The sequence below is a fragment of the Oryx dammah genome, unplaced genomic scaffold (assembly GCF_014754425.2).
Source record: "Oryx dammah isolate SB20612 unplaced genomic scaffold, SCBI_Odam_1.1 HiC_scaffold_16, whole genome shotgun sequence".
Classification (NCBI taxonomy): Eukaryota; Metazoa; Chordata; class Mammalia; order Artiodactyla; family Bovidae; genus Oryx; species Oryx dammah.
This window is the reverse complement of record NW_024070200.1, coordinates 37,199,051-37,225,634: the sequence shown is the minus strand read 5'-3', so window position 1 is coordinate 37,225,634 and position 26,584 is coordinate 37,199,051. Positions and strand designations below refer to the sequence as shown.

Genomic DNA, 26,584 nt, shown 5'->3' with positions numbered 1-26,584 from the left:
TGCCTGTTGTCGGGGAGGAATGTGGCTTATTTTCACGGAGTCGTTCCTCTCTTCCTCCTCTGTACCCCTTTAACACTATCCTACATTCACAAACTTATGTCCCTGCCATAAGGGGCAGTTGTGGAAACAGAGCGATATTCCACTTATAGAGCTTACCAGATATTAGTGATGGATCTTCAGTAGTCATCAGCCAGTCCTTCTCCAGGGACTAAGATGATGCTGACCAACAACAGAGTCAAGTGCTGCCAGGCAGAGATGCATCCCTGATCCTTCTCTGGATCAATGTGAGTGAGTAGTCCCCACTGATCTCTGCAGTACACGGTAGTTTCTGCACAGGGAGCATCCATGGGTCTCTAGGCAGTGGTCAGGTCCACCCTGGCTCCCTCTGCCCAAAGCAAGATCTGCCTCAACTCCATCAGACTTTGGTGTATTCTACTAACACCTAACCAAGTGTCCTCATAGGAAGTCCCTATTACTCCAACATCTTCACCAATGTCTAAAATCCTTCCCTCACAGAAATCATGAGATGCACTGGGGGTCCTCTTTACTCAGTCAGTGACAAGTCCCATCCTAAGTCCTTCCAAAGAACGCTTACTACCCTGAAGTCCCTCTAAGCCCAGCTGGCATGAGCTACTCCAGCAAGCTTGTTATGCTATGAAATCTCTAAGGGAGATACAGGTACCAGTCTCTATATTCCATGGGGTCCCCAGTATCCCAGAGCCACACATCCAGTTCCCCGCAGGTTGAAATGGAAAACAAGGAGTGGAGACTACACCCCAACAATATGATTTTCCTTAAAAATATTTTCTTAAAACATAAAAAAAGTTTTACAAGCTGATAGTAACAATATTAATTGTGACAACCAAAGCATAAACTTGGATGATTTCAATCACTGTTCATTCTGAAAACTGTTTCTGTTGAGTCATATTTTTAAGTTAGTTTAAAACATATTTTGGCTGTTTCCAATTTTAGAGGAAACACAGCTGTTGTTTCAACATATAACTTTGCTTTGACTTTTCATATATTTCAAAGGTTAAATAATGAATTTCAGGATTTTTAACCATGTTCACTGTAGAAACAGAAGCTGCCTCTGTAATCTTTCTATGAAGATGTATCATCCTGATTTTTCTCAAAATAATTTTATTTAGTATAAATACAGCATATAGTTTGTATCTACTAAAAGTCCAGGCTTTCCAGTGCATTTTCAGAGACAGATTATGCTACGTGTCTGTTTAACATCCTATTACAAACACAAGGTTATCTAAAATTAGAAAACACACTTACAATGACATCCCAATCCCACTCAAAGTTGTTTACGGTTAGCCATCAATCTCATCTTCCCCTCACCAAAGTTGATGAGGAGAGTGATCTCAATAGAAAAGGGGCTGCTGCTGCTGCTAAGTCGCTTCAGTCGTGTCTGACTCTGTGCGACTCCATAGACGGCAGCCCACCAGGCTCCCCCATCCCTGGGATTCTCCAGGCAAGAATACTGGAGTGGGTTGCCATTTCCTTCTCCAATGCATGAAAGTAAAAAGTGAAAGTGAAGTCACTCAGTTGTGTCCAACTGTTAGCGACCTCATGGACTGCAGCCTACCAGGTTCCTCCGCCCATGGGATTTTCCAGGCAAGAGTACTGGAGTGGGTTGCCATTGCCTTCTCCAATAAAAGGGGCAATGTCCAATTAAAGACGTTAAACATGAAACTAAAGAATGTGAAAAACTCACTAATGCCACCTACAGTACCAATGGAGAATGCAGCCAAGAGAGATCTTTTAATAAACTGTGTGTGTGTGTGTGTACCTATCTTTTAATTTCTCGCCTAGGACTATATATATCAAGACAATTTCTACCAAATCTTGCACAGAATATAAAAGTACACAATTAGGTAACGCAAACAACAACAAGGATAATCTTAAAAAATTAAAACAAAGAAAAACCTGATGTATTCACAGAAGCCGACAGTAGAATAGTGGCTGCAAATGACAGGGGAAATAGGGAGATGCTGGTAAAGGGTACAGATTTTCAGTTTTAAGATGAGTAAGTTCTGAGGATGTAGTGTATAGCATGGAGATTATAGTTAATACTGAAGGACTGTATACAGAGGTAAATAATCAAGTTAGAGCAAAAATTGGCGAATCTGACATCAAATGGATTACAAAAACTTAAAGCAAACCTTACCTTACATTCCACCACACTCTGATCTGATTCACAAGTCACATAGATTTCATCTACTGCCCGGCGAAGATTGTCAAAAAGAAATGCCCAGTATCGAGCTCTTAGATCAACTTTCCGAGGGTGTCTTGTTTTAGTGGGACTTTTATCAAAGTGTTTATCTCCAGCTGTAGATGATGTCATTTTACAGTCTACTGTAGTGTTCTGATGAAATAAAACACACAAAAAAATTTTTTTGATGCCTCCAGAAACTAGATTTTTGTATAAATCACACTTTTCAACATAAATAATTAAAAACATGATGTCTTTCTTTTCCCCTTACATCATACTGAATTCACCAAAACAAAGCTTCTCATTTTAAATAAAAGCAGCAGGTCTGTAATATCAATTACATGTCTCATTGAAAATTAGGATGATTTTAATGATGAATAGATGCTTGGTCGAAAAGGAGCACTAAAAGGGCTCCTGGTTTACTAAAATAAATGTATGGCACATTTAAATACACTAACAAATAACAGATACCCATTTTATCATTGTGAAATTGCTGCATATATTTTTTTCATTTAGAAATGACATATTTTCTACTTATATTGTTACTTAACTTTATCTTAAACCATTTTTCCACTACAAGTAAAAATCAATATATAAACACAAAACAATTTACTAGAAAAGAATACTGATGAAGAAAACCAAGCTCAGCTGTAGAGCAGATTCACCAAATAAAGTAACTACAGCATTCATATGACCCACTCTTTCCTCGGTTGCACAGGCAGATTTTGGAAATACAAGATTATATTTCTACACTTTTATAGACTACCAAAGAATCATTCCACCACAAACATGAGTGTGTTGTTTATAGGAAAACGTGAACATTCTCACTAGAAGTACAAACGAGTTGCTTTTCTCTCTGTGGCTACTTAAACTGATAAGTAAATAAATACTTGTACTACAGTTAGAACAGCAAACAATTCCAAGTTTCTTTGGGTTGTCCTGTATGTGTGTAAGCCATTCCTATTAGCTTGTTTGTTTTCCCTTCTTCATGTAAGAGTCCCAGAGTGAAGAACACCCAAAACAGAAGCTAATAGGTTTCAGTTTTGTTTTACGCTTTGGCCTTCAAAGTAACAGTGATTTCTATACTTGAAAACTCTTTTATAGCCAGCCTTTGGCTTATACAGAATCTTCGTTACCAAAAGGCAAGCAAACAAAACATTTACACACACAAAGACACACACACACTTAAAAGGCTGAGATGGAGCTGCTCATCCTCCTTCCACAGTCCTTCATCCAGATGAAGGCTGTCAGACCCAGAAAATAAAAATTAGTAAATATTTTATCTGACAGTCCTAATCCAGGCCCAAATTCTCAACACTCAAGCAATAAAATTTAAAGTAATCATCAACAACCCACAAAACCTTTGCCTTAACAGCTCTCCAAGTACTTTCCAACTCTAGTAGTAATAATTTAAATATGATGGCAAATATCCCCTTATACAAATTTTAAAGTATGTATTATTAACTGTACTTCACAGCTTAGAAAACTGAGATTTAGAGGCTGGTTTGTCCAAGATCACAGGAGACCATCTTCCAGTAAGAGCTCTACAATTACACCACTGACTTCCCATTACACTGCACCCCAAGGCCCTGTGCTAACAGCCCTTTACCAGATATTCCAGACCACCTCATTTCTCTCCTTATATTCCACACAAACTTAAAATTCACTTGAATTTTCCTGAATTATACCTCCATCACAAACTTTTTCTAGAATAATCAGCGAAGCACTAGTAGCTTCCTATGAATTCAGACACTAATCTTAGTATGAAATTCTCAAAAATACTCTAACTCTTCTTCACCCATTTATGTATTTACCCTATCATGTATCCATATGTATATTATTCAAATACTTTAGCCAACCTTTCTTAAAATGCATAATAGGCAAAACTGCTTTCAAGTTAAGATGTTTCTGTTCTCTGTGATTGCTCTATGTGAGACTTCTATTAAGAAAGACTCTAGAAGGAATAAATTACATCTAGGTAATTCCATCTTAAGGGCAATGTACTATGCGAATCGGACATTTAAGTTAGACAAAAATAGCAATCTTTATATTTGCATATTTTATTTTATGAAGGGCTTTTTTTAATTGCAGGATAATGGCTTTATGCTTTCCCTGGTGACTCAGTGGTAAAGAATCAGCCTGCCAAGCAGGAGATGCAGGTTCGATCCCTGGGTCGGGAAGATCCCCTGGAGAAGGAAATGGCAACCTGCTCCAGTGCTTCTGCTGAGAAATCCCATGAACAGTGAAGCCTGGAGGGCTACAGTCCATGGGGTCGTAAAGCAACTTAGCAACTAAACAATTGCTTTACAGTGCTGTGTCAGTTTCTGCTTATAACAATGTGAGTCAGCTGTAAGTATACACATATGCCCTTACTGCTGAGGCTCCCTCCTGCTCCCCAGCCCCCCCTCGGGGTCATCGGAGCGTCGAGCTGAGCTCCCTGTGCTATGCAGCTGCTTCCTGCCAGCCAGCTGTTTCACCATCGTAGTGTACACATGTCAGTGCTACTCTCTGAATTTGTCCCACACTCTTGAAAACATATCATTTAATATTCAAAACAAAGTTTTACTATAAAGACAGGACAAGTATTATTATCCCTGTTCTGTACATGACAAAACTAAGGCTTAGTCAGATTCAATCTGTTGACCCAGTCAAAAGGCTGAATGACAGAACTGGGACCAGAACCTAAACTTCCAGCTTCTGCTTCACTGTTCACAGAACATTTCACAAAGCACCTAGCCCACAGTAAGTACCTATATGATGTCAGGTATGATTAGAGGGGGAAAGATAAAGAGGAAACGAAATATGCTCAAAGAAAAATGTGAATAAAATACTGGCAAAACTGCCAAACTCGTGGAGAAAGGTAGAAGAGACATCTCAAACTGTCTGAGAAGTCTGAAAAGTTTCAAAACAGAGGGTTCTTTTCCAACCCCTGATAAAAACAACAGCAGTGATAATACTAATTGCAGCAGCACTTAACATTCACGGCACGCTTGCTGTGTGCCAGGCACTGTGTCGAGTGCTTTCCATATAGCTATGTTTCATGTAACTTTTGAAGTAATTATTACCATAGTTACTGTTTTTTATTTACTTATTGTTTGGCTGTGCTGGGCCTTCATTGCTGCCTGGGCTTTTCCCTAGCTGTGGCAAGTAGAAGTTGCTCTCTAGTTGCGGTGTGCAGGCTTCTCACTGTGGTGGCTTCTCTTGCTGCAGAACATGGGCTCTAGGCATGAGAGCTTCAGCAGCTGCAGGATGCGAGCTCAACAGCTGCAGCTCCCAGGTTCTGGGTACAGGCTCAATAGTTGTGGCACACAAGCTTAGTTGCCCCAAGACATGTGGGACCTTTCCGGACCAGAGACTGAACCCATGTCTCCTGCTTTGGCAGGCAGATTCTTTACCACTGAGCCACCAGGGAACCCCATCATAGTTACTACTATTAGCTCCATTTTTTACAGGAGAAAACTTAGGTGTAGCCAAATTAAATGATAAACCCAAAGTCTCACACTAAGAGACAAAGCCAAGATTCAAAATTAGGTAACTATTTCATTGACAACATCTGCTGGATCATCAAAAAAGCAAGAGAGTTCCAGAAAAACATCTACTTCTGCTTTATTGACTACAGCAAACCCTTTGTGTGGATCACAACAAACTGTGCAAAATTCTGAAAGAGATGGGAATACCAGACCACCTGACCTGTCTCCTGAGAAATCTGTACGCAGGTCAAGAAGCAAGAGTTAGAACTGGACACAGAACAACAGACTGGTTCCAAATCAGGAAAGGAGTATGTCAAAGCTGTGTATTGTCACCCTACTTATTTAACTTACATGCAGAGTACATCATGCAAAATGCTGGGCTGGATGAAGCACATGCTGGAATCAAGATTGCTGGGAGAAATATCAATAATCTCAGATAAGCAGATGACACCGCCCTTATGGCAGAAAGCTAAGAAGAACTAAAGAGCCTCTCGATGAAAGTGAAAGAGGACAGTGAAAAAGTTGCCTTAAAACTTACATTCAGAAAACTAAGATCATGGCATCTGATCCCATCACTTCATGGCAAACAGATGGGGAAACATTGGAAACAGTGTGAGACTTTATTTTTGGGGGCTCCAAAATCACTGCAGATGGTGACTGCAGCCATGAAATTAAAAGATGCTTACTCCTTGGAAGAAAAGTTATGAAAATCCTAGGCAACATATTAAAAAGCAGAGACATTACTTTGCCAACAAAGATCCATCTAGTCAAAGCTATTGTTTTTCCAGTGGTCATGTATGGATGTGAGAGCTGGACTATATAAAGAAGCTGAGCGCTGAAGAATTGATGCTTCTGAACTGTGGTGTTGGAGAAGACTCTTGAGAAGTCCCTTGGACTGCAAGGAGATCCAGTCAGTCAATCCTAAAGGAAATCAGTCCTGAATATTCTTTGGAAGGACTGATGCTGAAGCTGAAACTCCAATACTTTGGCCACCTGATGCAAAGAACTGACTCATTTGAAAAGACTCTGATGCTGGGAAAGATTGAAGGTTGGATGATAAAGGGATGACAGGGGATGAGATGGTTGGATGGCATCACTAGTGTGATGGACTTGAGTTTGAGTAGGCTCCGGGAGTTGGTGATGGACAGGACAGGACAGGGAGGACTGGCATGCTGTAGTCTATGAGGCCGCAAAGATTTGGACATGACTGAGTGACTGAACTGCTCTCGTTGCTATGGCTTACTGTGCCTGTTTCCAAGATATGCAGCAGAAGACAAAGCGATCTAAATTTCTGGAAAAAGTTAAACACAACTGAACTTCATGTTTTAAATAAAATTCAAAATAACAAATGCTATATACTAATTTAATCAATCACTTCTGAGAGAAAACAAGGAAGAAAGAAAAAGAGAGGGATAGGGGAAGGAGAAAACAGATTTCTCACTTCCCTCTCTTAGAACTCTGTCAACTCCCCCTGATAATCTGACAAAGCCTACTTTACCAGCATTACTTTACCAGCATGTGAGATGAGTGCAATTGTGCCGTAGTTTGAGCATTCTTTGGCATTGCCTTTCTTTGGGACTGGAATGAAAACTGACCTTTTCTAGTCCTTGTCCACTGCTGAGTTTTCCAAATTTGCTGGCACACTGAGTGCAGCAATTTCACAGCATCATCTTTTAGTATTTGAAATAGCTCAGCTGGAATTCCATCACCTCCACTAGGTTTGTTTGTAGTGATGCTTCCTTAGGCCCACTTGATTTCGCATTCCAGGATACTTGGCTCTAGGTGAGTGATCATACCATCGTGGTTATCTGGGTCATGAAGATGCTTTTTGTACAGTTCTTCTGTGTATTCTTGCCACCTCTTCTTAGTATCTTCTGCTTCTGTTTAGGTCCATACCATTTCTGTCCTTTACTGTGCCCATCTTTGCATGAAATGTTCCTTTGGTATGTCTAATTTTCTTGAAGAGAGCTCTAGTCTTTCCCATTCTATTGTTCTCCTTATATGGAGTATAAGGGATAATGAAAGGGTGGTAGGATCAGTAAATTATAGACTGCATGGAGTCTATAGACTGCAAAGAATTATTAGAGTCACATGATCAGAGAGAAAAAGGAAGAAAGAAAGATGACAGATAGAAGAGGGATAGCTGAGACTGAGATCCTAGAAGGAGAGTCACTGCTAGTGAGAACAAGGCAAGACCATAGGAATGAGCAGAAGACAAAACCACTGGAGGAAAGAAATGCAAGAATTTTAGAGGATAGCAAATGGTACATCGCACACACTGAGCCTGAAAATTATACCTTCAAGGAATAAGGAGAAGTGACCTGGAATTCTATTTAAGTGCTGCAATGGGAAGGGGAAGCAGGTGGTATAGCTTGATGGCACGTGCTTCAAACTTGAGGAGTTTTAGGAGATGGGAGAAAGACTGCCTAAAATACCAGTGAGGAAGAAGCAAGAAGCACAACCCACCTCTAGGATCAGAGGTAGGAGGGCTGTGGGGGTGAGGTGGGAGGGAGACAACTACTACTTAAAACAAGTGGAGGAAGCAGAATCCCCACAGGTGAGTCAGCATTTAGCTAGAGCAAGAAGGGAAAGGGGATGTTCAGAGAAAAGAGGAACAAAGAAAATTTTGCTGATGATAAACTCACTTCTAGAGGGCAAAGTGGTAGAATTTCATGAGTAATGCAGACATATTTCCCTGACAACTACTGAAACTGAGCATCTTTTCATAAGTTTACAGGCTATTCAAATTTCTCCCATTTTTTATTGGGTTAGTTGTCCTTTTACTGATGAATTTTAGCTTTTATAAAGTCTTAATATATGGTATCTTCTCCCAGTCAGGCTCATCTTAAGCTTTTTAGTATATAAATTTTAATATACCCATCAATTATGCTTGTCTTATCTAAGAAAGCTTCTTGTAACTCAATGTCATAAATATATCCTTCCAGATAATTTAAATTTTTTATTTTCTCATTTGTTCTTTAACCCATCAATAATTTATTTTTTTATATTATGTGAAAATAATCATATTTTATTTGTGATTTAATTGCATTACCATCAGAGAACAGGTTGTGTCTGGATTCTATACTCTTGTCTGACTTCTATTTACTGAGACTTCTCTATAACCTAGGAAGTGATCAGTTTTTGCATATGCTTTGTGTACACCGAGTGCCAATGAGTATACACACATACACATACATGTATGTATTTGTATGAGCTCAAGCATAACTGTATCTTAATTCTATATTCTTGCCATTTTTTCTGATCTATCCATTTCTGAGTAAAGGATATTAATATTTACCACTATGATCATGAATACACCGTTCCCCCTTGTAATTCTATTAAACTGAGCTTTAAATATTTCAAGTCTATGCTGTTAAGTACCTAAAAGATTTGTACTTTTATACTCCTTGCATGATTATTCATTTTACCATTATATAATTTCCTTCTTTCTGTTATCAATGCTTTTCATGTTGAATTTCACCTGGTTTGATATGAATACTACTATTCTAGCTTTAGAGTACATCTAAAATATAAAGTATTTTGCCTGGATTTTTTTCTCTTTGTTTCAAACCTTTCCTTGACATTTTAAATGTGTCTCTTATAAGCAGTATACTTGCTGTTGCTCAGTCACTCAGTTATGTCTGACTCTTTGCGATCCCATGGACTGCAGCATGCCAGGCTTCCCTGTCCTTCACCATCTCCTGAAGCTTGCTCAAACTCATGTCCATTGAGGCAGTAATGACATACAATCATCTCGTCCTCTGCCGTCTCCTTCTCCTCCTGCCTTCAATCTTTCCCAGCATCAGGGTCTTTTCTAATGACTCTCCTCTTCACATCAGATGGCCAAAGTATTGGGCTTCAGATTCAGCATCAGTCCTTCCAATGAATACTCAGGGTTGACTTCCTTTAGGATTGACTGCTTTTGATCTACTTGCTGTCCAAGTGACTCTCAAGAGTCTTCTCCAACATCACAATTCAAAAGCATCAATTCTTCAGTGTTCAGCCTTCCTTAGGGTCCAACTCACATCCATACATAACTACTGGAAAAACCAAAGCTTTAACTATACAGACCTTTGTCGGCAAAGTATGTCTCTGCTTTTTAACATGCTGTCTAGGTTTGTCATAGCTTTTCTTCCAAGGAGCAAGCGTCTTTTAATTTCCTGGCTGCAGTCACCATCTGCAGTGATCTGCGGAGCCCAAGAAAATAAAGTCTGTCACTGTTTCTCCACTGTTTCCCCATCTAGTTGCCATGAAGTGATGGGACCAAGTGCCATGATCTTATTAGTATTTTGAATGTTGAGTTTGAAGCCAGCTTTTTCACTCTCCTCTTTCACCCTCAACAGACTCTTCAGTTCCTCTTTGCTTTCGGCCATAAGGGCAGTGTCATCTGCATATCTGAGGTTATTGATATTTCTCCCAGCAATCTTAAATTAAGCAGTATATAGTTCAATTTAAAATGAGAGGTTTAATTCAACCACCTTGACTTTCAGGAACTGAATTTAATCAGTTTATATGTATTATGCTTGCTAAAATATTTCTATTTAATATCTACCACTATCTTTCATGTTTTTCACTTACTATGCTTTTTCCTCTTTTTCTCCTTTCTCTTATCTTCTATTTAGTTGAAAAGGAAAGTCACTCAGTCGTGTCTGACTCTTTGCAACCCCATGACTATACAGTCCATGGAATTCTCCAGGCAAGAATACTGGAGTCGGCAACCACTCCCTACTCCAGGGGATCTTCCCAGCCCAGGGATCGAATCCAGGTCTCCTGCATTGAAAAAAGATTCTTTACCATCTGAGCCACCAGGGAAGCCCAAGAATACTGGAGTGAGTAAGCTTTGGTTTATTCACTTTCTCTTTTCCTCTGTTTATTTGGAAATCGTGCCCACTTGTTTTCTTCCTTTAGTAGCCAGCCTTAAACAAAGACTCCTTAAAGAAGACAAGGATTTTATCACATTAACTTCCCTCCAAACTCCTACAATCTATCTTCTATGTCTTAATATTGTTTAAGATTGTAGCTCCACCTTTCTAAATTTAACTGTGTCAGTGTTTTTTTAAAACATCAATAGTTAATGAGACTTACTGACATACTTTACAGCTATCTTTTTATCTAGCTCCCTCCTCCAGATTACCTTTTCTTCTTTGCTGAAGTATATCTTTAATAGTCCTTTCGTTAACAATCTGTAGGTGGCAAACCCTTAGCATTTGTACATCTAAAAATGGTTTTATTTCACTCTTGCATGTGAATTATCATTTGAATGGGCACAGAATTCTCGATTAAAAGTTAGTTCACCTTATAACTACAGATATTGCTCCACTCTTCTTTTGTTCATAACAAGAGTTATTGTTATTCCTCTGTGGTTTTGTTTACAGTTGTATCCTTAACTCTAACATTTTGCAGGTTCTCTAGAATGTGCATGCATGCTAAGTTGCTCAGTCATGTTTGACTCTGTGCAACTCTTTCTGTCCATGAGATTCTCCAGGCAAGTATACAGGAGTGGGTTGCCATTTCCTCCTCCAGAGGATCCTGGGCTGGTAGGCAGGTTCTTTACCACAGCCCTTCTCTACAATGTATCTAAGTATAAATCTATTTTTATTTAGCCTGCTCAGCTCTACAGTTACCCTCTTGAGAACTCAAAGTAAGGAAAATGTCAACAGTATTTTCTCCAAATATTGCATGTCCACTATTCATCCTCTATTTCAAAAGTCCTAGAGGGCATATGTTAGAATTTCTCAATCAATTTCTCTTTCCTATTTTCCATCTCTTCAGTTCTCTGAGATATGTTCTAAATCCTCTTAAGTAATATCTTTCAATTCGTAAATTCTCTTTCATCTCTTTTTCCAGTATATCATTTATTTTTACTAATTGTAGGTTTTAAAAAGTTTCACTGACATTTTCATTTCTAAGATGTTCACTTTTATCTATAAATGTTCAAAATTAACATCCATCTTTTATTTCAGAATTTTCCTTTTTTTATTTCATCTTTCCTTTGAGGAATTTAAACTCCTTAAAATCCTCTTTCAAAAAATGACCTTTTGGGCCTTCCCTGATGGCTCAGTAGTAAAGAATCCACCTGGCAACGCAGGAGACATGGGTTCGATCCCTGTGTGGGGGCAAGATCCATGTGCCACATGAGCTTATATACTTAGCCTATGCTCCAGAGCCCAAAACTGCTGAAGCCCATGTGCTCTAGAGCCTGTGCTCTGAAACAAGAGAAGCCGCTGCAGTAAGAAGCCCACACACCACAACTGGAGTAGCCCCCAATGGCCACAGCTAGAGAAAAGCCCACACAGCGATGAAGACCTGGCTCAGCTAAAAATAAATAAACAAACAGATGGTTAAAAAGTGACCGTTTTTCACTACCTCATCTCTCATTTGTTGTTTACATCTTATATTTTTTCCTCCTGTGCTTTTTTACTTTGCAACCTTATTCTGCATTTGTTTCGTTTACTTTAATTTTCACTTTGCTCACGCTCACTACATGTGCACTAGTTTTATGGTCACTGTCATCTGGCCCACCTTGGTCCCACGGTCAGAGGTCTCTTACTGGGGACTTAAAGCTCTCACCCTTCAAGAATATAGCAGACTTAGTCACGAGCCAGAGGGCCACTCTCTTTTATTGCTTCAGATATCAATTATCACAGGCCACAACCCCAGGCAGATTGTAGTATTCTTTGTCTTTAGTGCAGAACACTGCACAAACCTGAAGTTTTATACCATGAGTCTGGATCTGTTTTCCCACTACAGTCAGGGTGTTTCAGCCTTCCTTATCCCATAGGACTTGTCTATTAAGTGTATGTCCCCAACTCCATTTACCTGTGAATATTTTTGTTTGTTTTACTCCTGATCCACTGGGATTTTTATTTCATTTTTGAAAATCCTTTGTCTCTTTAATTAAAAAAAAAAAAAATACTGTATGGCAGAAACCAACTCAATATGGCAGAGCAAATTTAAAAATAAATTAAAAAAAAAGAAAAAAACCTTGTGGAAATTAGCTGCGGAATATTACACACTAAATAAATATATTTTATTATTTATGCCTCTTGTGTGTAAGAAGTGGAGAATATTTTATGCACTCACAATGCCACCTTGATTAGAAGTCCACGTTTTCCTTATACATAGTTTTTGGTTTACATAATACATATTGGTATATTTGATAACATCAAAGTAAAACTGTATGAAAAGGTCAGAGAAAATACCTATAGATTACAAAGCTAACTATAAATATGCAAAAACATTTTTAAAAATAAGTTAGGCTTGTGTTCTAAAATTCTAGTAGAATAATTTGAAAAATTTTAGATTCAATACATCTTGATTATCTTATAATTGAAAGGCATCATTATACTGAGAAAATAGATCATAGAAGAACTCACAAATATGGAATGTGCCACAGAGGAGTTAAGAGTGTAAAATGTAGACACTGATGAAATAGGTTCAAATCTTGGCTGCATTACATACTAGTAAGTTACATAAACTCTCTCTACCTCAGTTTCCTCATTTGTAAATGAAGATAATAATAATGCCTATAACATCAAAGGGTTGTTATAAGAAGCAAATTAATCTATGTAAAGTATTTAGTACAAGTTAGACACATAACATGCTATACAAATTTGTTAAATAAAATTGTTACATTAAATTTTTAAATGAAGATAAAACATAATATCCAAATCCTGAAAAAGTAGATTTATAACTGAAATTAAAAACAAAAAAATAAAGTTATATATGCTGTACCTGTTTTGCTGTTTTATGAGTGCCTTGAATTGTCCTCTTTGATTTTCCACCAGTTTGACATTTAGATTTTCCTTAAGGCAAAAATAGATAAATATATAGATCAACAAATAGATAATATAAAACTGAGCTATGCAAATCTTCCAGGCATGCTAACACCTAATCTCCTTCCACAGACCATAGACTAATCTATACATGGTGGAAACAGTGGCAGACTTTATTTTGTGGGGCTCAAAAACTACTGCAGATGGTAACTGCAGCCATGAAATTAAAAGACACTTTACTCCTTGGAAGGACAGTTATGACCAACCTAGACAGCATATTAAAAAGCAGAGATTACTTTGCCAACAGAGGTCCATCTAGTCAAAGCTATGGTTTTTCCAGTAGTCATGTATGGATGTGAGAGTTGGACTATAAAGAAAGCTAAGCACCATAGAATTGATGCTTTTGAACTGTGGTGTTAGAGAAGACTATTGAGAGTCCCCTCGGACTTCAAGGAGATCCAACCAGTCTATCCTAAAGGAGATCAGTCCTGAGTATTCATTGGAAGGACTGCTGTTGAAGCTGAAACTCCAATACTCTGGCCACCTGATGCGAAGAACCGACTCACTGGAAAAGATCCTGATGCTGGGAAAGATTGAAGGCGGGAGGAGAAGGGGAAGATGGAGGATGAGATGGTTGGATGGCATCACTGACTCAATGGACATAAGTTTCAGTAAACTCCAGGAGCTGGCAATGGACAGGGAGGCCTGGTGAGCTGCAGTCCATGGGGTCACAGAGACAGACATGACTGAGTGACTAAACTGAACTGGCCAACATGAACTACAGATATAATAAAAAACAAATTTCCAAGGTACCAGAGACTGTTTTAATTGACTGGCTTTCTTAGAACAGGAAAAAATCAGATAGTCTGACAATTTAAAAACAAAGTCAAATGAGTGATACCCTTCAACTTACATACAACTCTTTTGAAAATACTTTTTGAATTCAAATTTTATTTTGACAATCAAATTAAGAATAAATTTTTTACCATTTAAAAACTCAGTATTTCCTGGTCACTATGCTTGACCTCGCAAATTGTATGTAATTATTTTATATTGTTAGGTTAATCATGTTCCCATTATGGCTTGCAATTGTAATTATCTTTTATTTTTTATCTGGCTATTGATTTTGAAAACTGATAAATATCTTTCATTATTGTGATTATGTAATTATTACTCACTTACTACCACTGTATAACGATTGGTAAATGGAAAAATAATAGAATTCTTTATCACCAAAACTACCATTTAATAGAAAAACCTGTAATCACTTTTTAAAAGCCAGATGCATATCAGATTATCTTGGAATTTTTTGAAAAATACAAATGCTCAGGCATTGTTTTTCCTTCACCAGAGCTCCAGATGTGTTTCTAAACAACTGGACTATATGAGGATCTTTTATTTTTATCTAGTTTGTTTCAATTTCTATTTCATATTCAGTGCTCCCATTTCATTTAGTTTATGTTTTCCAATTTCTCCATCTCTTTTTTTTCATGTTCTTTCTGAAGCCTTTATCAAATGTAGTAGAAAAGCTCTTGTATAAATAATATGCATAATATATATTTTATAAAACTTAGGAATTTTTGCCTAACAAAAAATTTGTGACATTTTGATTCCACTTGCTTTTGCTGTTCGGTTGCTCAGTCATGTCCGACTCTTTGTGACCCCATGGACTGCAGCACACCAGGCTTCCCTGTCCTTCAGCATCTCCCGGAGTTTGCGGTAAACTCATGTCCATTGAGTCAGTGAGGTCATCCAACCATCTGAACCTTGTTGTCCTCTTCTCCTGCTGCCTTCAATCTTTCCCAGCATCAGGGTCTTCTTTAACAAATCAGCTCTTCACATCAGGTGGCCAAGTATTAGAGCTTCAGCATCAGTCCTTCCAATGAATATTCAGGACTGACTTCCTTTAGGATTGACTAGTTTGATCTCCTTGCAATTCAAGGTATTCTCAAGAGTCTTCTCCAACATCACAGTTGGAAAACATCAATTCTTCAGCCCTCAGCCTTCTTTATGGTCCAACTCTCACATCTGTACATGGCTACTAGGAAAACCACAGCCTTGACTAGACGGACCTTTGCTGGCAAAATGATGTCTCTGCTTTTTAATATGCTGTCTAGGTTTGTCATAGACTTTCTTTCAAAGAGGAAGCGTCTTTTAATTTCATGGCTGCAGTCACCATCCGCAGTGATCTGTGAAGCCCAAGAAAATAAAGTCTGTCATTGTTTCCAATGTTTCTCAATCTATTTGCCATGAAGTGAGGGGACCAGATGCCATTAACTTAGTTTTTTGAAAGCTGAGTTTTAAGCTTTTTCACTCTCCTTTTTCACCTTCATCACTTGTTTGACTTAGTATAAATAGGATGCTAGAGTTCTAATGTAAAAATTAGATATGCAACAAGCAACAAAGGTTTACTACATAGCACAGGGCTTCCCTGGTGGCTCAGACAGTAAACAATCTGGAGACCTGAGTTCGATCCCTGGGTCGGGAAGTTACCCTGGAGAAGGAAATGGCAACCCACTTCAGTATTCTTGCCTGGAGAATTCCATGGACAGAGGAGCCTGGTGGGGCTACAGTCCATGGGGTTACGAAGAGTTGGACATGACTCAGCGACTTTCACTTTCACAGGGAACTATATTCTGTATCTTGTAACTTATAATGGAAAATAATTTCAGAAATAACATGTGTATATGTATAACTGAATCACACACAGAAAAAGAATTCTACTTTTTGAAATTTAGTAATATTTACCTTTTGGTCAGTTTTTCTAAATGTTCTATGGACATCTAACTACAATGAATGAGATACTAAATTTTAAAAATATTTGTAGAGGATATAAGATTAATATAAATTAATACAAATAGAAATCTATTATAAAGTATTAATGACGTCATTTAAGATGCTCCTATTCTTATTTTTTTGTATTTGATAAAATATTCTCAGAGAAATGTTAATATGTCTCACTATGATTATATATATCTTTTCCCTTATATTTCTTCTGATTTTTGCTTTATGTATCTAGTTTCTGCTGGTTTATGACATCTATCTTCTTTGTGGATTGTACCTTTTATCATTAAAAATATTCATCTTTGTTTCATTTAAAAATAAATTAAAAAATAAAAACTCAGTATTTTGTTTTAATTTATCTGATTTATGAAATATAGTTTCATTTTGAAAAGGGAGATACTCGGTTCTTTTGTATTTCTGCAGTTAGAGCTTTCTCACTTGCTCTTTTTAAGAAAGATACTACTGTTTTATAATCATTCTATTCTCAAGAGTTATTCCAAAACAGGAGTAAAATTCTGTAATGTACAACAGAATAACTTTCCTTTCTTCAAAATAATTTTGAACCAGAACAGTTGAAACAGTAAGAATGAAGTGAGCCATAACACCTACAAACAATTTATCTGCACATCAGTGGGCCCGTCTCACTATTCTACCAGGGTTAGAGGCAGAGAACTCTTTACTCCCCTACACAGCTGTTTATTCATCCTTTCATCATAGAGAAGAATGTACCAGAAGGCTTTTTAGAATATCCATTAGAATAATCAGCTTAAAACAAGTACCAAAGGAAACAGGAATAAAACAAAGAACAGAAGAAAACTTTTAAAAATTGAATTATTAGCCTCAGAAATATCTGCATATAGCCATAAAAGAACGAGCTATTTTTTAAAAAGCAAGAATAAAGATTATGCTGTAAGTGGCAACATTTTAACAATATAAAATAACCCTTATTAAAAGTTATATTAACATTCTTCCTTTGTCATTATTATAGATATTCAGAAAGTTCTAGTTCTCTATGCTCTTATTTTCGTTATTTTGCAGTAACCTTATACGAAGCTTTAAAATTGTACTGGCCAATTTTTTATATACTTACATGCAGTATCAGGATATACACAGATATACTGATATAGGATTTGATTCATTATTATATTCTCTTTCCTTTTATTTTTTTGAGTAGAAGCAATTTTAATAAATAACACCTTCGGATTACTTTGAGAAAATAAAACTTCATGAAATTATAACACAGAGCAACCATAACATATGTTTAGGATTCACGCTACTTTTGTACTAAATAACGTTGCCATATTTTTCAATCAAAGAAATGAAGCAATAGTAAGGTCCACAGGAAGACTTTAGCTAGTACGGAGCTAAATTTAAAAAGAAAAATTTAACTTCCCTTCTATTTAATAGTTTTTGTGATTCAAAATAACCACTCTCTAAAATATCTAGGAAGACTGACAATGAGAAGCTACTAAGGAAGGACTGGTCCAAGCAGATATTTTAAAATACCATAATGCCTATATAATTAAAATAGTGTGGCACTCACACATGAATTAGATAAACTAGTAGAAAAGAATGTAAGTACACATGAAAATTCAGCTTACAATAAAGGTGGCATCTCAAGTAACTAGAGCAAAGACAGACTTTATAGTAAGTGATCCTGGGACAACTTGTTACCCATATTGAAAAAGATAAAATTAGACCCATATATATAAGAATAAACTGCAAATGGATCAAAGTTATAAATGTAAAAAAGATAAAATAAATTTAAAAATAAGATTTTAAAGAAAATTTAAGTAAAACTAAAGTGTAAAAAATTCAAACATAAATAAAAGAATATAAACTTAGGTGAATTCCTGTATAGCTTGAAACATCCCACTGTGTAAGGATATTTTCAGAGAGTAAGAATACTGCAAGTAGAAATGAGCCAGCTTAACAGATCTTCAACTAGACAAATCTGGAAAAAATTTAACCCTCAAAATAAGAGTGACGGATTATAATTCATTAACTAAGAAACCATGAGTCTATAAAAGCTTTCTAAAATACATAAAAATGCTTTTTAAATACAAAGGGGGATAAGGAAAGCTTTTCCTTACACTAGAATGTCAACTAACAGACAGGAAAGGAACAATGGGACCAGCACATCACCACTTTGTAACCACCAGAGCAGCACTTCTTAAATTTAGAATCATCAAAGGAAGCTAAAAGCAGTGGGTAGACTATCTCAAGAGAAACAGGGTATTTACATATTCTAAAACTATCTGACCACAAATTACTAACTACAAAAGAAATAATTTGTTACTTAACAGCAGAGAAACTTGGGCAAAACAACCTTAACCAAGTGACTAAAGCTGACATCACTAGCAACAAGATAAACCACCATCATGTGCTCCTATGAGGCAATGGAAAGAACACAATGCAATTTTTGTAGTTGTTATTGTTCAGTTGCTCAGTTGTGTCCGACTCTTTGCAACCCCACGGACTGCACCACTCCAGGTTTCTCTGTCCTTCACCATCTCCCAGGGTTTCCCTCCTAAAATACATAACTAATCTAACCAGGAAAAAAAATCATACAACTCCAAGGCTGCAGTACTGCCTACCCTACAAGCCTTCAGAAAATTTCACAGTGAGGTCTACTTTGGCACACTCCAACATCCTGTTTCCTGCTTCCCCTATTCAATCTTCTAGATCTCTAGGACCTAGGCGAAGCTCACACTGCTAGACATTGAACTCAACTAACTGAAGAGAGAAGACACTTTTTCTAGTTCAAATAATAATGAGAACTAAAAGAAATGTGTTTTATTTTCTAAGCCATTATATCAAATTGTATCTAATCACAGTAAATACAATGAATTTTTTAAACCTATATTATAAGAAGGATTTAATAAAAAAAAATCTAAATCTCCTATAACTTTAAAAAAAACTAATCTGCGGGACTTCGCTGGTGGTGCAGTGGTAAAGAATCCACCTTGCAACGCAGAGGATGCAGGTTCCATCCCTGGTCTGAGAAGTCTTACAAGATCCCATATGCTGCAGAGCAACCAAGCCTATGTGCCACAATTACTGAGTCTACATGCTCTGGAGCTCGCGCGCTGCAACATCTCTCGTGATGCAGTTAAGATCCTGTGTGCCATAACTAAGACCCAGCGCAGCCAAAGAAATAAATGAATATTTTTAAAGAAAATCCATCTGCCAGTCATAACCACACACCCAATTTCATCCTTGTATGAAACTGAAACTATGTCATTTACATTTGCATATTAGGTAAGATTTAAAAAGCAGTTAAAAATTATTTCTGATTTCATACATACACAGTTTTCAGTCCGCCTACTGTTCAACACTAAATATATCTTCTAATTTACAACAAAAATGAAACTTTTAAAAATACATACCATCATCATCTTTGCTTTCTAGTGGAACACTCCAAGCTATTAGGTTTCTTGCTGTACGACCCTCCTCTGCAACTATTCTCCTTACTTTGTCATGACTATTAGAGCGCTGGAATGAAGCCTATGCACAGATAAGAGAACATGGCATTAGTCTGTTAGTCAACATACAAAATATAATTGGCAAACAAATTCATCATTACTCTTCTTTTCTCAGAAAGAAAACAGTTAAAACTAATTTGGGATTGGAAAGGTGCTTAAACAGAAATAAGAGTAAGGCACAGATCTTTTTCAGTTCTAAAATTTTACAAGACCGAATTTTACAACATTAAAAATAAATCATTTTAAGAATAAATTCAACCTAAGATTTTAAAAAGTGTCCTAAGGAGCACAAACACTGCTGTGTATCCATTTCAGCACCACTCCTCATTATGTATCAACAGGTTAAGACATAGTTTTTATAAACATGCTACATATTTCCTTTGAAAGCTCTCCACAACATAAAATGTTTTTCAAGATGTCTATTTTTTCCCTATGGATAATGCTAAACTAAATCTTCACTTAGTTGTAAATTTCCACTGCATAATTTTATCTCTAAGTTATTGAGAATCTAAACATAAACATAAATAATAAATTATTATTAAATAATAAACATAAATAATTCTTATAAACTTATAAATTTAAGTTGCAAAATTTAAAACTCTGCCCTCCTGCACACAATGTTGTGCGCGTGTGTGTGTGTGTGTGTGTTCTTGCTTCTCTAGTCCCAAACAGCTGAAACAGCACTAGCCTACAGGTTCAGCCGCACCGAGACCCTGGGCAAATGGAAGCCAAGTCCTATTAGCAAGTCCCAAAATCAAACTGTTCCTCAGTCATGTCCGACTCTTTGCAACCTCACGGACTATACAGTCCATGAAATTCTCCAGGCCAGGATATCGGAGTGGGTAGTCTTTCCCTTCTCCAGGGGATCTTCCCAACCCAGGGACTGAACCCAGGTCTCCTGCATTGCAGGCGGATTCTTACCAGCTGAGCCACAGGGAAAGCCCCAAAATCAAATTACCTTCCCACAAATGAACACTATATCAAAATAGTCCACTTGTCTAAGCCAAGAATCTATGAAAATAAAAGAGCTCAAAAGCATGCCCATGAGCATAAGGATGCAGCCTCCTTGCCCAACCCTAACTCCGTGTGGGCAATCTACCACCTTCTGAAGAGAGTTCCCTACTGGGTCCAGCCCAAAATCCTAGTCCAACATTAATGGTGTGTTCGTCTTCTCTTCTGGTTCTTGCCAATCTAAACTCTTAGCATCCTTGGAATCCTTAGGCAACAACACATTTACTGGGCAATTACTATGTGCAAAGCACTGTATAAGACACTGAGAAGAATACAAAAATATATGGTAGTATGATGACAGAGGATGAGAATGGCTGGATGGCATCACTGACACAATGGACATGAGTTTGAGTACATTCTGGGAGTTGGTGATGGACAGAGAGGCCTGGTGTGCTGCAGTCCATGGGGTCGCAAAGAGTCAGCAGAGTGACTGAACTGAACTGAACTGAACTGATGCTGTGCTGTGGTTATTAGTCTCTCTGTCGTGTCCTACTCTTTGCAACCCCATGGACTGTAGCCTGCCAAGATTCTCTGTTCATGGGGTTTCTCCAGACAAGAATACTGGAGTGGGTTGCTCTTTCCTTCTCCAGGGGATCGTGCCAACCCAGGAATCGAACCGGGGTCTCCTGCACCGCAGGTGGATTCTTTACCAGCGGAGCTACCAGGGAAGCCCATATGGTAGTATACTTGTCTTCAAAGAAGTAACAGTCCAAATTAGAGGACCAAGCCCATAAGAGCAAAAGGTAACATATGGATTAACCTGTACGGTATCTAGTCTCCAGAGACGCCCCACTTCCCCTCAACACACTACTCCTCCTGATGTTCCTATCTTTGTATAATCCCCTCCCCTATAACCTGGCTCTGTGACCTGCTTTTTTGACCTATAAAATGAGGTGGAAGTGACACAGCTAATTTCTGAAAATAGGTCATAAGAAGCTTCACAGTCTCTACCTGGGTCTCTTGGAATGCTCCCTCTTGGGATCACTCTAGAAATCCAGTCATCAAGCTATGAGAAGCCAACGTTACCAGGAGAGATACCACATAAGGGCGGCACTCTGGCTGACAGCCCCAGCTGAACTCCCAGCTGACAGACAACATCCACTGAGCCATCCTGGACATTCCAGCCCAGTCAAGCCCCAGATGACTGCAGCATCCCGGCACCCCAGGCACCCCCAGGCAGAAAAACCACCTAGTCAACCCACAGAATCAGGACAGATAACAGGAACTATATATATGCACACTAATCCACAATATACAAATCTGTATTTCTGTATTTATCTGTATACAGATATTGAAAGTGAAAGATATTGAACCTCTCATTTCAATCCTACACCACAAGTTCATTTTAGCCTTCCTCCTTCCTTATTTGTAATTTATTTCTCCATTAGTAAGAAACCCAGCTCTTATCATCTAAAATATATTTACTTATCTGTTCAGTTCTAACATACATATATATATAGTTTTAGAAAAAGGCCGGGGAGGGGGATTCCCTGGAAGTCCAGTCCAGTGGTAAGAACTCTGTGCTTTCACTGCCGAGGTGGGTGGTTTAGTCACTAAGTCATGTCTTGCAACCTCATGGACTGTAGCCTGTCATGCTCCTCTGACCATGGGATTTTCCAGGCCAAAACACTGGAGTGGGTAGCCGTTTACTTCTCTAGAGGATCTTCCCAACCCAGAGATTGAATCCAGATCTCCTGCACTGCAGGCAGACTTTTTTACCAATTGAGATACCAGGGAATACCCTTCACTGTCAAAAGCCTGGGTTTAATCCCTGGTCAAGGAACTAAGCTCTGCTGTACAGTCAAAATATAATAATAAAAAAATGTTTCATAACTGCTAACCCATATCTGTGAGAAACTCATTTATTAGCAAGATTATATTTCTATACAGGTTTATCTTTAGCCTTACAGGATCCAAAGTACTGGATTTTGTATTTTCCTTAATTACTTAAATTAGTTGTTTCCTTCATTAAATTGTTATTTTCCTTAATTACTTAAATTGGTTCTTCTCATCTTCACCCTTTCAGTGTGGTTACATTACACACTTACATTACTCTTTGTGTTTTGCGTTCTCCTCAGCTACTGGTTGCTTTTAATTGCTTGCTTATTTGGGAAATACATGAAAGAAATACAACAAACTATTCTCAAACAAAGGAACTTATTAATGAGAAGTATGACTTTGAAAATTGGGAAAGGAATACATCAAGGTTTACATTGTCACCCTGCTTATTTAACTTACACGCAGAGTACAACATGCAAAATGCCAGGCTGGATGAAGCACAAGCCAGAATTAAGACTGCCAGGAGAAATATCAACAATCTCAGATATGCAGATAACAGCACCATTATGGCAGAAACCAAGAGGAATAAAGCGCCTCTTGATGAAAGTGAAAGAGGACAGTGAAAAAACTGGCTTAAAACTCAACATTCAAAAAACTAAGGTCATGGTATCCGGTCCCATCACTTCATCGCAACTAGATGGGGTAACAAGGGAAACAGTGACAGACTTTATTTTCTTGGGCTCTAAAATCACTGCAGACGGTGACTGCAGCCAGGAAATTAAAAGATGCTTGCTCCTTGGAAGACAAGGTATGACAACCTAGGCAGCATGTTAAAAAGCAGAGACATCACTTTGCCAACAAAAGTCCGTATAGTCAAAGCTACTGTTTTTCCAGTAGTTATGTATGGATGTAAGATTTGGACCTGAAAGAAGGCTGAACATCAAAGAATTGATGCTTCTGAATTGTGATGTTGGAGAAGACTCTTGAGAGTCCCTTGAACTGCAAGGAAATCAAACCAGTCAATCCTAAAAGAAATCAACCCTGAATATTCATTGGAAGGTCTGATGCTGAAGCTGAAGTCTAATACTTTGGTCACCTGATGCTAAGAGCCAACTTGTTGGAAAAGACCCTGAGACTGGGAAAGATCAAAGGCAAGAGGAGAAGGGGACGACAGAGGATGAGATGGCTGGATGGCATCACCGACTCAATGGACATGAGTTTGAGCAATCTCTAGGAGATGGTGAAGGATAGGGAAGCCTGGTGCGCTTCAGTCCATTGGATTGCAAAGAGTCGGACACAGTTGAGCAACTGAACGACAGAAATGCCTTTGAGAGAAGAAAAAAGTCACTATATGCTAGGGCAGGGGCTCACAAGCAACTTCTATAATAATTTACATTTGAGAATAAGCTATAATCATGATACCTTTTGCCCTTAAGTACTTCAATGTGTATTTCATATATCTAAAAGATACTCCCTCATATAACTATACTATGACTATCAAATCAGAAAATTATCATTGATCCAAATTATCTAAATTACAGTAATTATTTAAATTTCACCAACTGTTCCACTAATGCTTTTGACAGTATAAAGCTGACAAGAGATATAAGCTCAATTATTTCAGGAGCTCTACAAACTCTAAGCAAAACAAATACAAATACAAAGAAAACCATGCTGAGACTGAGCACAGGAAAGCTGATGATAACCGGAAACACAGGGAAAATTTTAAAAGCATACGGGGTTGGGGGGGGAGTTCACCTTTAAAGAAGCAACAGCACAATAAGGTGGGCAGCTCTGCATTGTCCAGACAGTGATAAAATAAATAATCTATAATAAATCAATCAGTCACTTATTACTATCTGTTCGGTAGAATAGTAGGGTCAAAAACTCGACTTGAGAGTTCAAGAGAATGTTGAGGAAGAAAATGGAGACAGTAAGTATTAAAAAAAAAAAAAACTTTGAGTATTGTAATAAAGGTGAAACAAGAAAGAAGAAAGCAGAAATGAACTGAGAAGGTTTTTTAAATGAGTGCCAGCGTATTTTTATGCTGATGGTGATGATCCACAAAAAGTGAAACTGCATATATAGGGAAAAAGGGAATAATCAAAGAAGACAAATCTGTGAGTAACAGGAACTGAATTTCAGAATACATAAATAAAACAACTAGCTCAAACTATTAGGAAAACAAAGACTATTCTCTCCACTCTAACACTGTATTATAAAGTTAACCCAAATTTTCCTCTCCAGAAGTTAACTTTTGATATTTTTAAAATAAACACCTGTAGCCACATTTCTTCATTACTCTGACCTTACCCTGGATATACACATGACATCTACTTATATGACTCATAAGCTTTCACTGAAACTCATTAGTTCGTGAACAATGTTCCAGCTCCATTCTGTGCAAAACACTTGAATCATCGCTTTTCTATTCCCATATTTTCCAATCAATGTAATATCATAAAATCGCTTCCTTTTGCTTAAAGACATCTCCCAATGATTATTAGCTTTATATAACTTAGGTTGGCATTTATCATTTAGATTATCTAAGCATTGTTTTAACCAAGAAGTATCACTATTCTTTTAAGGCCAGATGACTATATGTCAGTAGGTCACCTACTTTTCATCTCTTTTTCAGATAATTCTCTTATGCAGTCAAAGAAAATTGTATAGGTAAATATGCATAGATATATATCAGATCATAAAATTTACTATCATATTTTTTATAACTGAAGATTCTTCATAAAATAGTGAGTTCCTCAGAACTAAAATGACCACAAGACAGCAACGTTTAGTACCAGAAAACTTGAAATTTAGTATTTTCTTATTCTATAAACATTTCAGTTCTACTACACATTATGAGGTTAGTTCTTTTATACTTAGTACACATACACACATTCGAAGAAAAACTCACCAGCTCAGGACTGTCATCATTCTTAATTCCAATACTTTATAAAGAAAAACGTTATAACACTCATCTTACTACAACACATGATTGAAAACCATTTTTTAGCTTAAAGGACAGCTGCCTTCTGCAACATAAGCTGAATGAACTCTTTTCAGTAAAAACTCATATATTTTTATCAATTTTAGTAATCCTACTTTTATTTTTAAAATCTCAGTAGTAACTTAATATAATTGTAAACTTTTTAATTTAAGCATCACAGTTTGAAATGCAATAAATGAGTCCAAGATACTCCATAATATTCCAGATGTCTATTTCAAACAGTATTTTCATATAGGTTCTTTTCTTCCAAGAGATTTAAACAAAATATATGTATTTTCATCCAAAGTCACAGTGTGCCACCTAGTGCCATAAGGAGATTTTACAGAGGAATGTTCAAATACTAAATGTTTCAATAAAAAGTATACACATCAGTCTTGAGGTAAAGTTTTTAAGTTTGACTCTTACAGTATATTACCTAAGAAAGCAAGTGTTTAGAATGTTTACCAAGAAATGCGTATACCTCTTAGCAAGACTGATGAAGCAAAGAGAAGAAAGAAGCCAACAATTATCAATACCAAAAACAAAAAGGAACATCACTAAGATTCTAGAGCCTCTAGACATCAGAAAGATAAAAGAATGTTATAAATAAAATATGAATTTGAAAATTTTTATAAAATGCACAAATCCCTTGAAAAACACAATTTAACCAAATCTTGGCATAAAATCTTGGGGCTTCCTGTGTAGCTCCGTCGGTAAAGCATCTGCCTTCAATGAGGGAGCTCTGGGTTCAATTCCTGGGTTGGGAAGATCCCCTGGAGAAGGCAATGGCAACCCACTCCAGTATTCTTGCCTGGAGAATCCCATGGACAAAGGAGCCTGGTGGGCTGCAGTTCATGGGATCTCAAGAGTTGGACACGACTTAGTGCTATCTTTCTTTCTTTCTTTGGCATAAAAGGAAATGGAAAAATCTGAGTATTTACTAAAGAAATTTAAAATTTTTAAATACTGAAGAAATTCCATAAAAGAAAATCCAGGCTTAAATGAGTTTCACTGGTGAATTCCCTTAATCACTGAAGGAGAAATTATACTAAATTCTTCCAAAGAAAAAAATG

At 37.3% G+C, this 26,584-nt stretch overlaps 1 protein-coding gene across 3 annotated transcripts in view; it reads right to left on the bottom strand.

The window, feature by feature from the left end:
• The window catches only part of SCAPER (S-phase cyclin A associated protein in the ER), a 389,138-nt gene that overhangs the window by 334,230 nt on the left and 28,324 nt on the right, over positions 1-26,584 (bottom strand). For all 3 annotated transcript variants that reach the window (XM_040257316.1, XM_040257318.1, XM_040257317.1), the window contains exons 3-5: positions 19,640-19,757; positions 13,426-13,496; positions 2,177-2,374 (exon numbers count right to left, since the gene is read on the bottom strand). In XM_040257316.1, the coding sequence (XP_040113250.1) occupies positions 2,177-2,374; positions 13,426-13,496; positions 19,640-19,757 (387 nt within the window). The remainder of the gene's footprint in view (positions 1-2,176; positions 2,375-13,425; positions 13,497-19,639; positions 19,758-26,584) is intronic.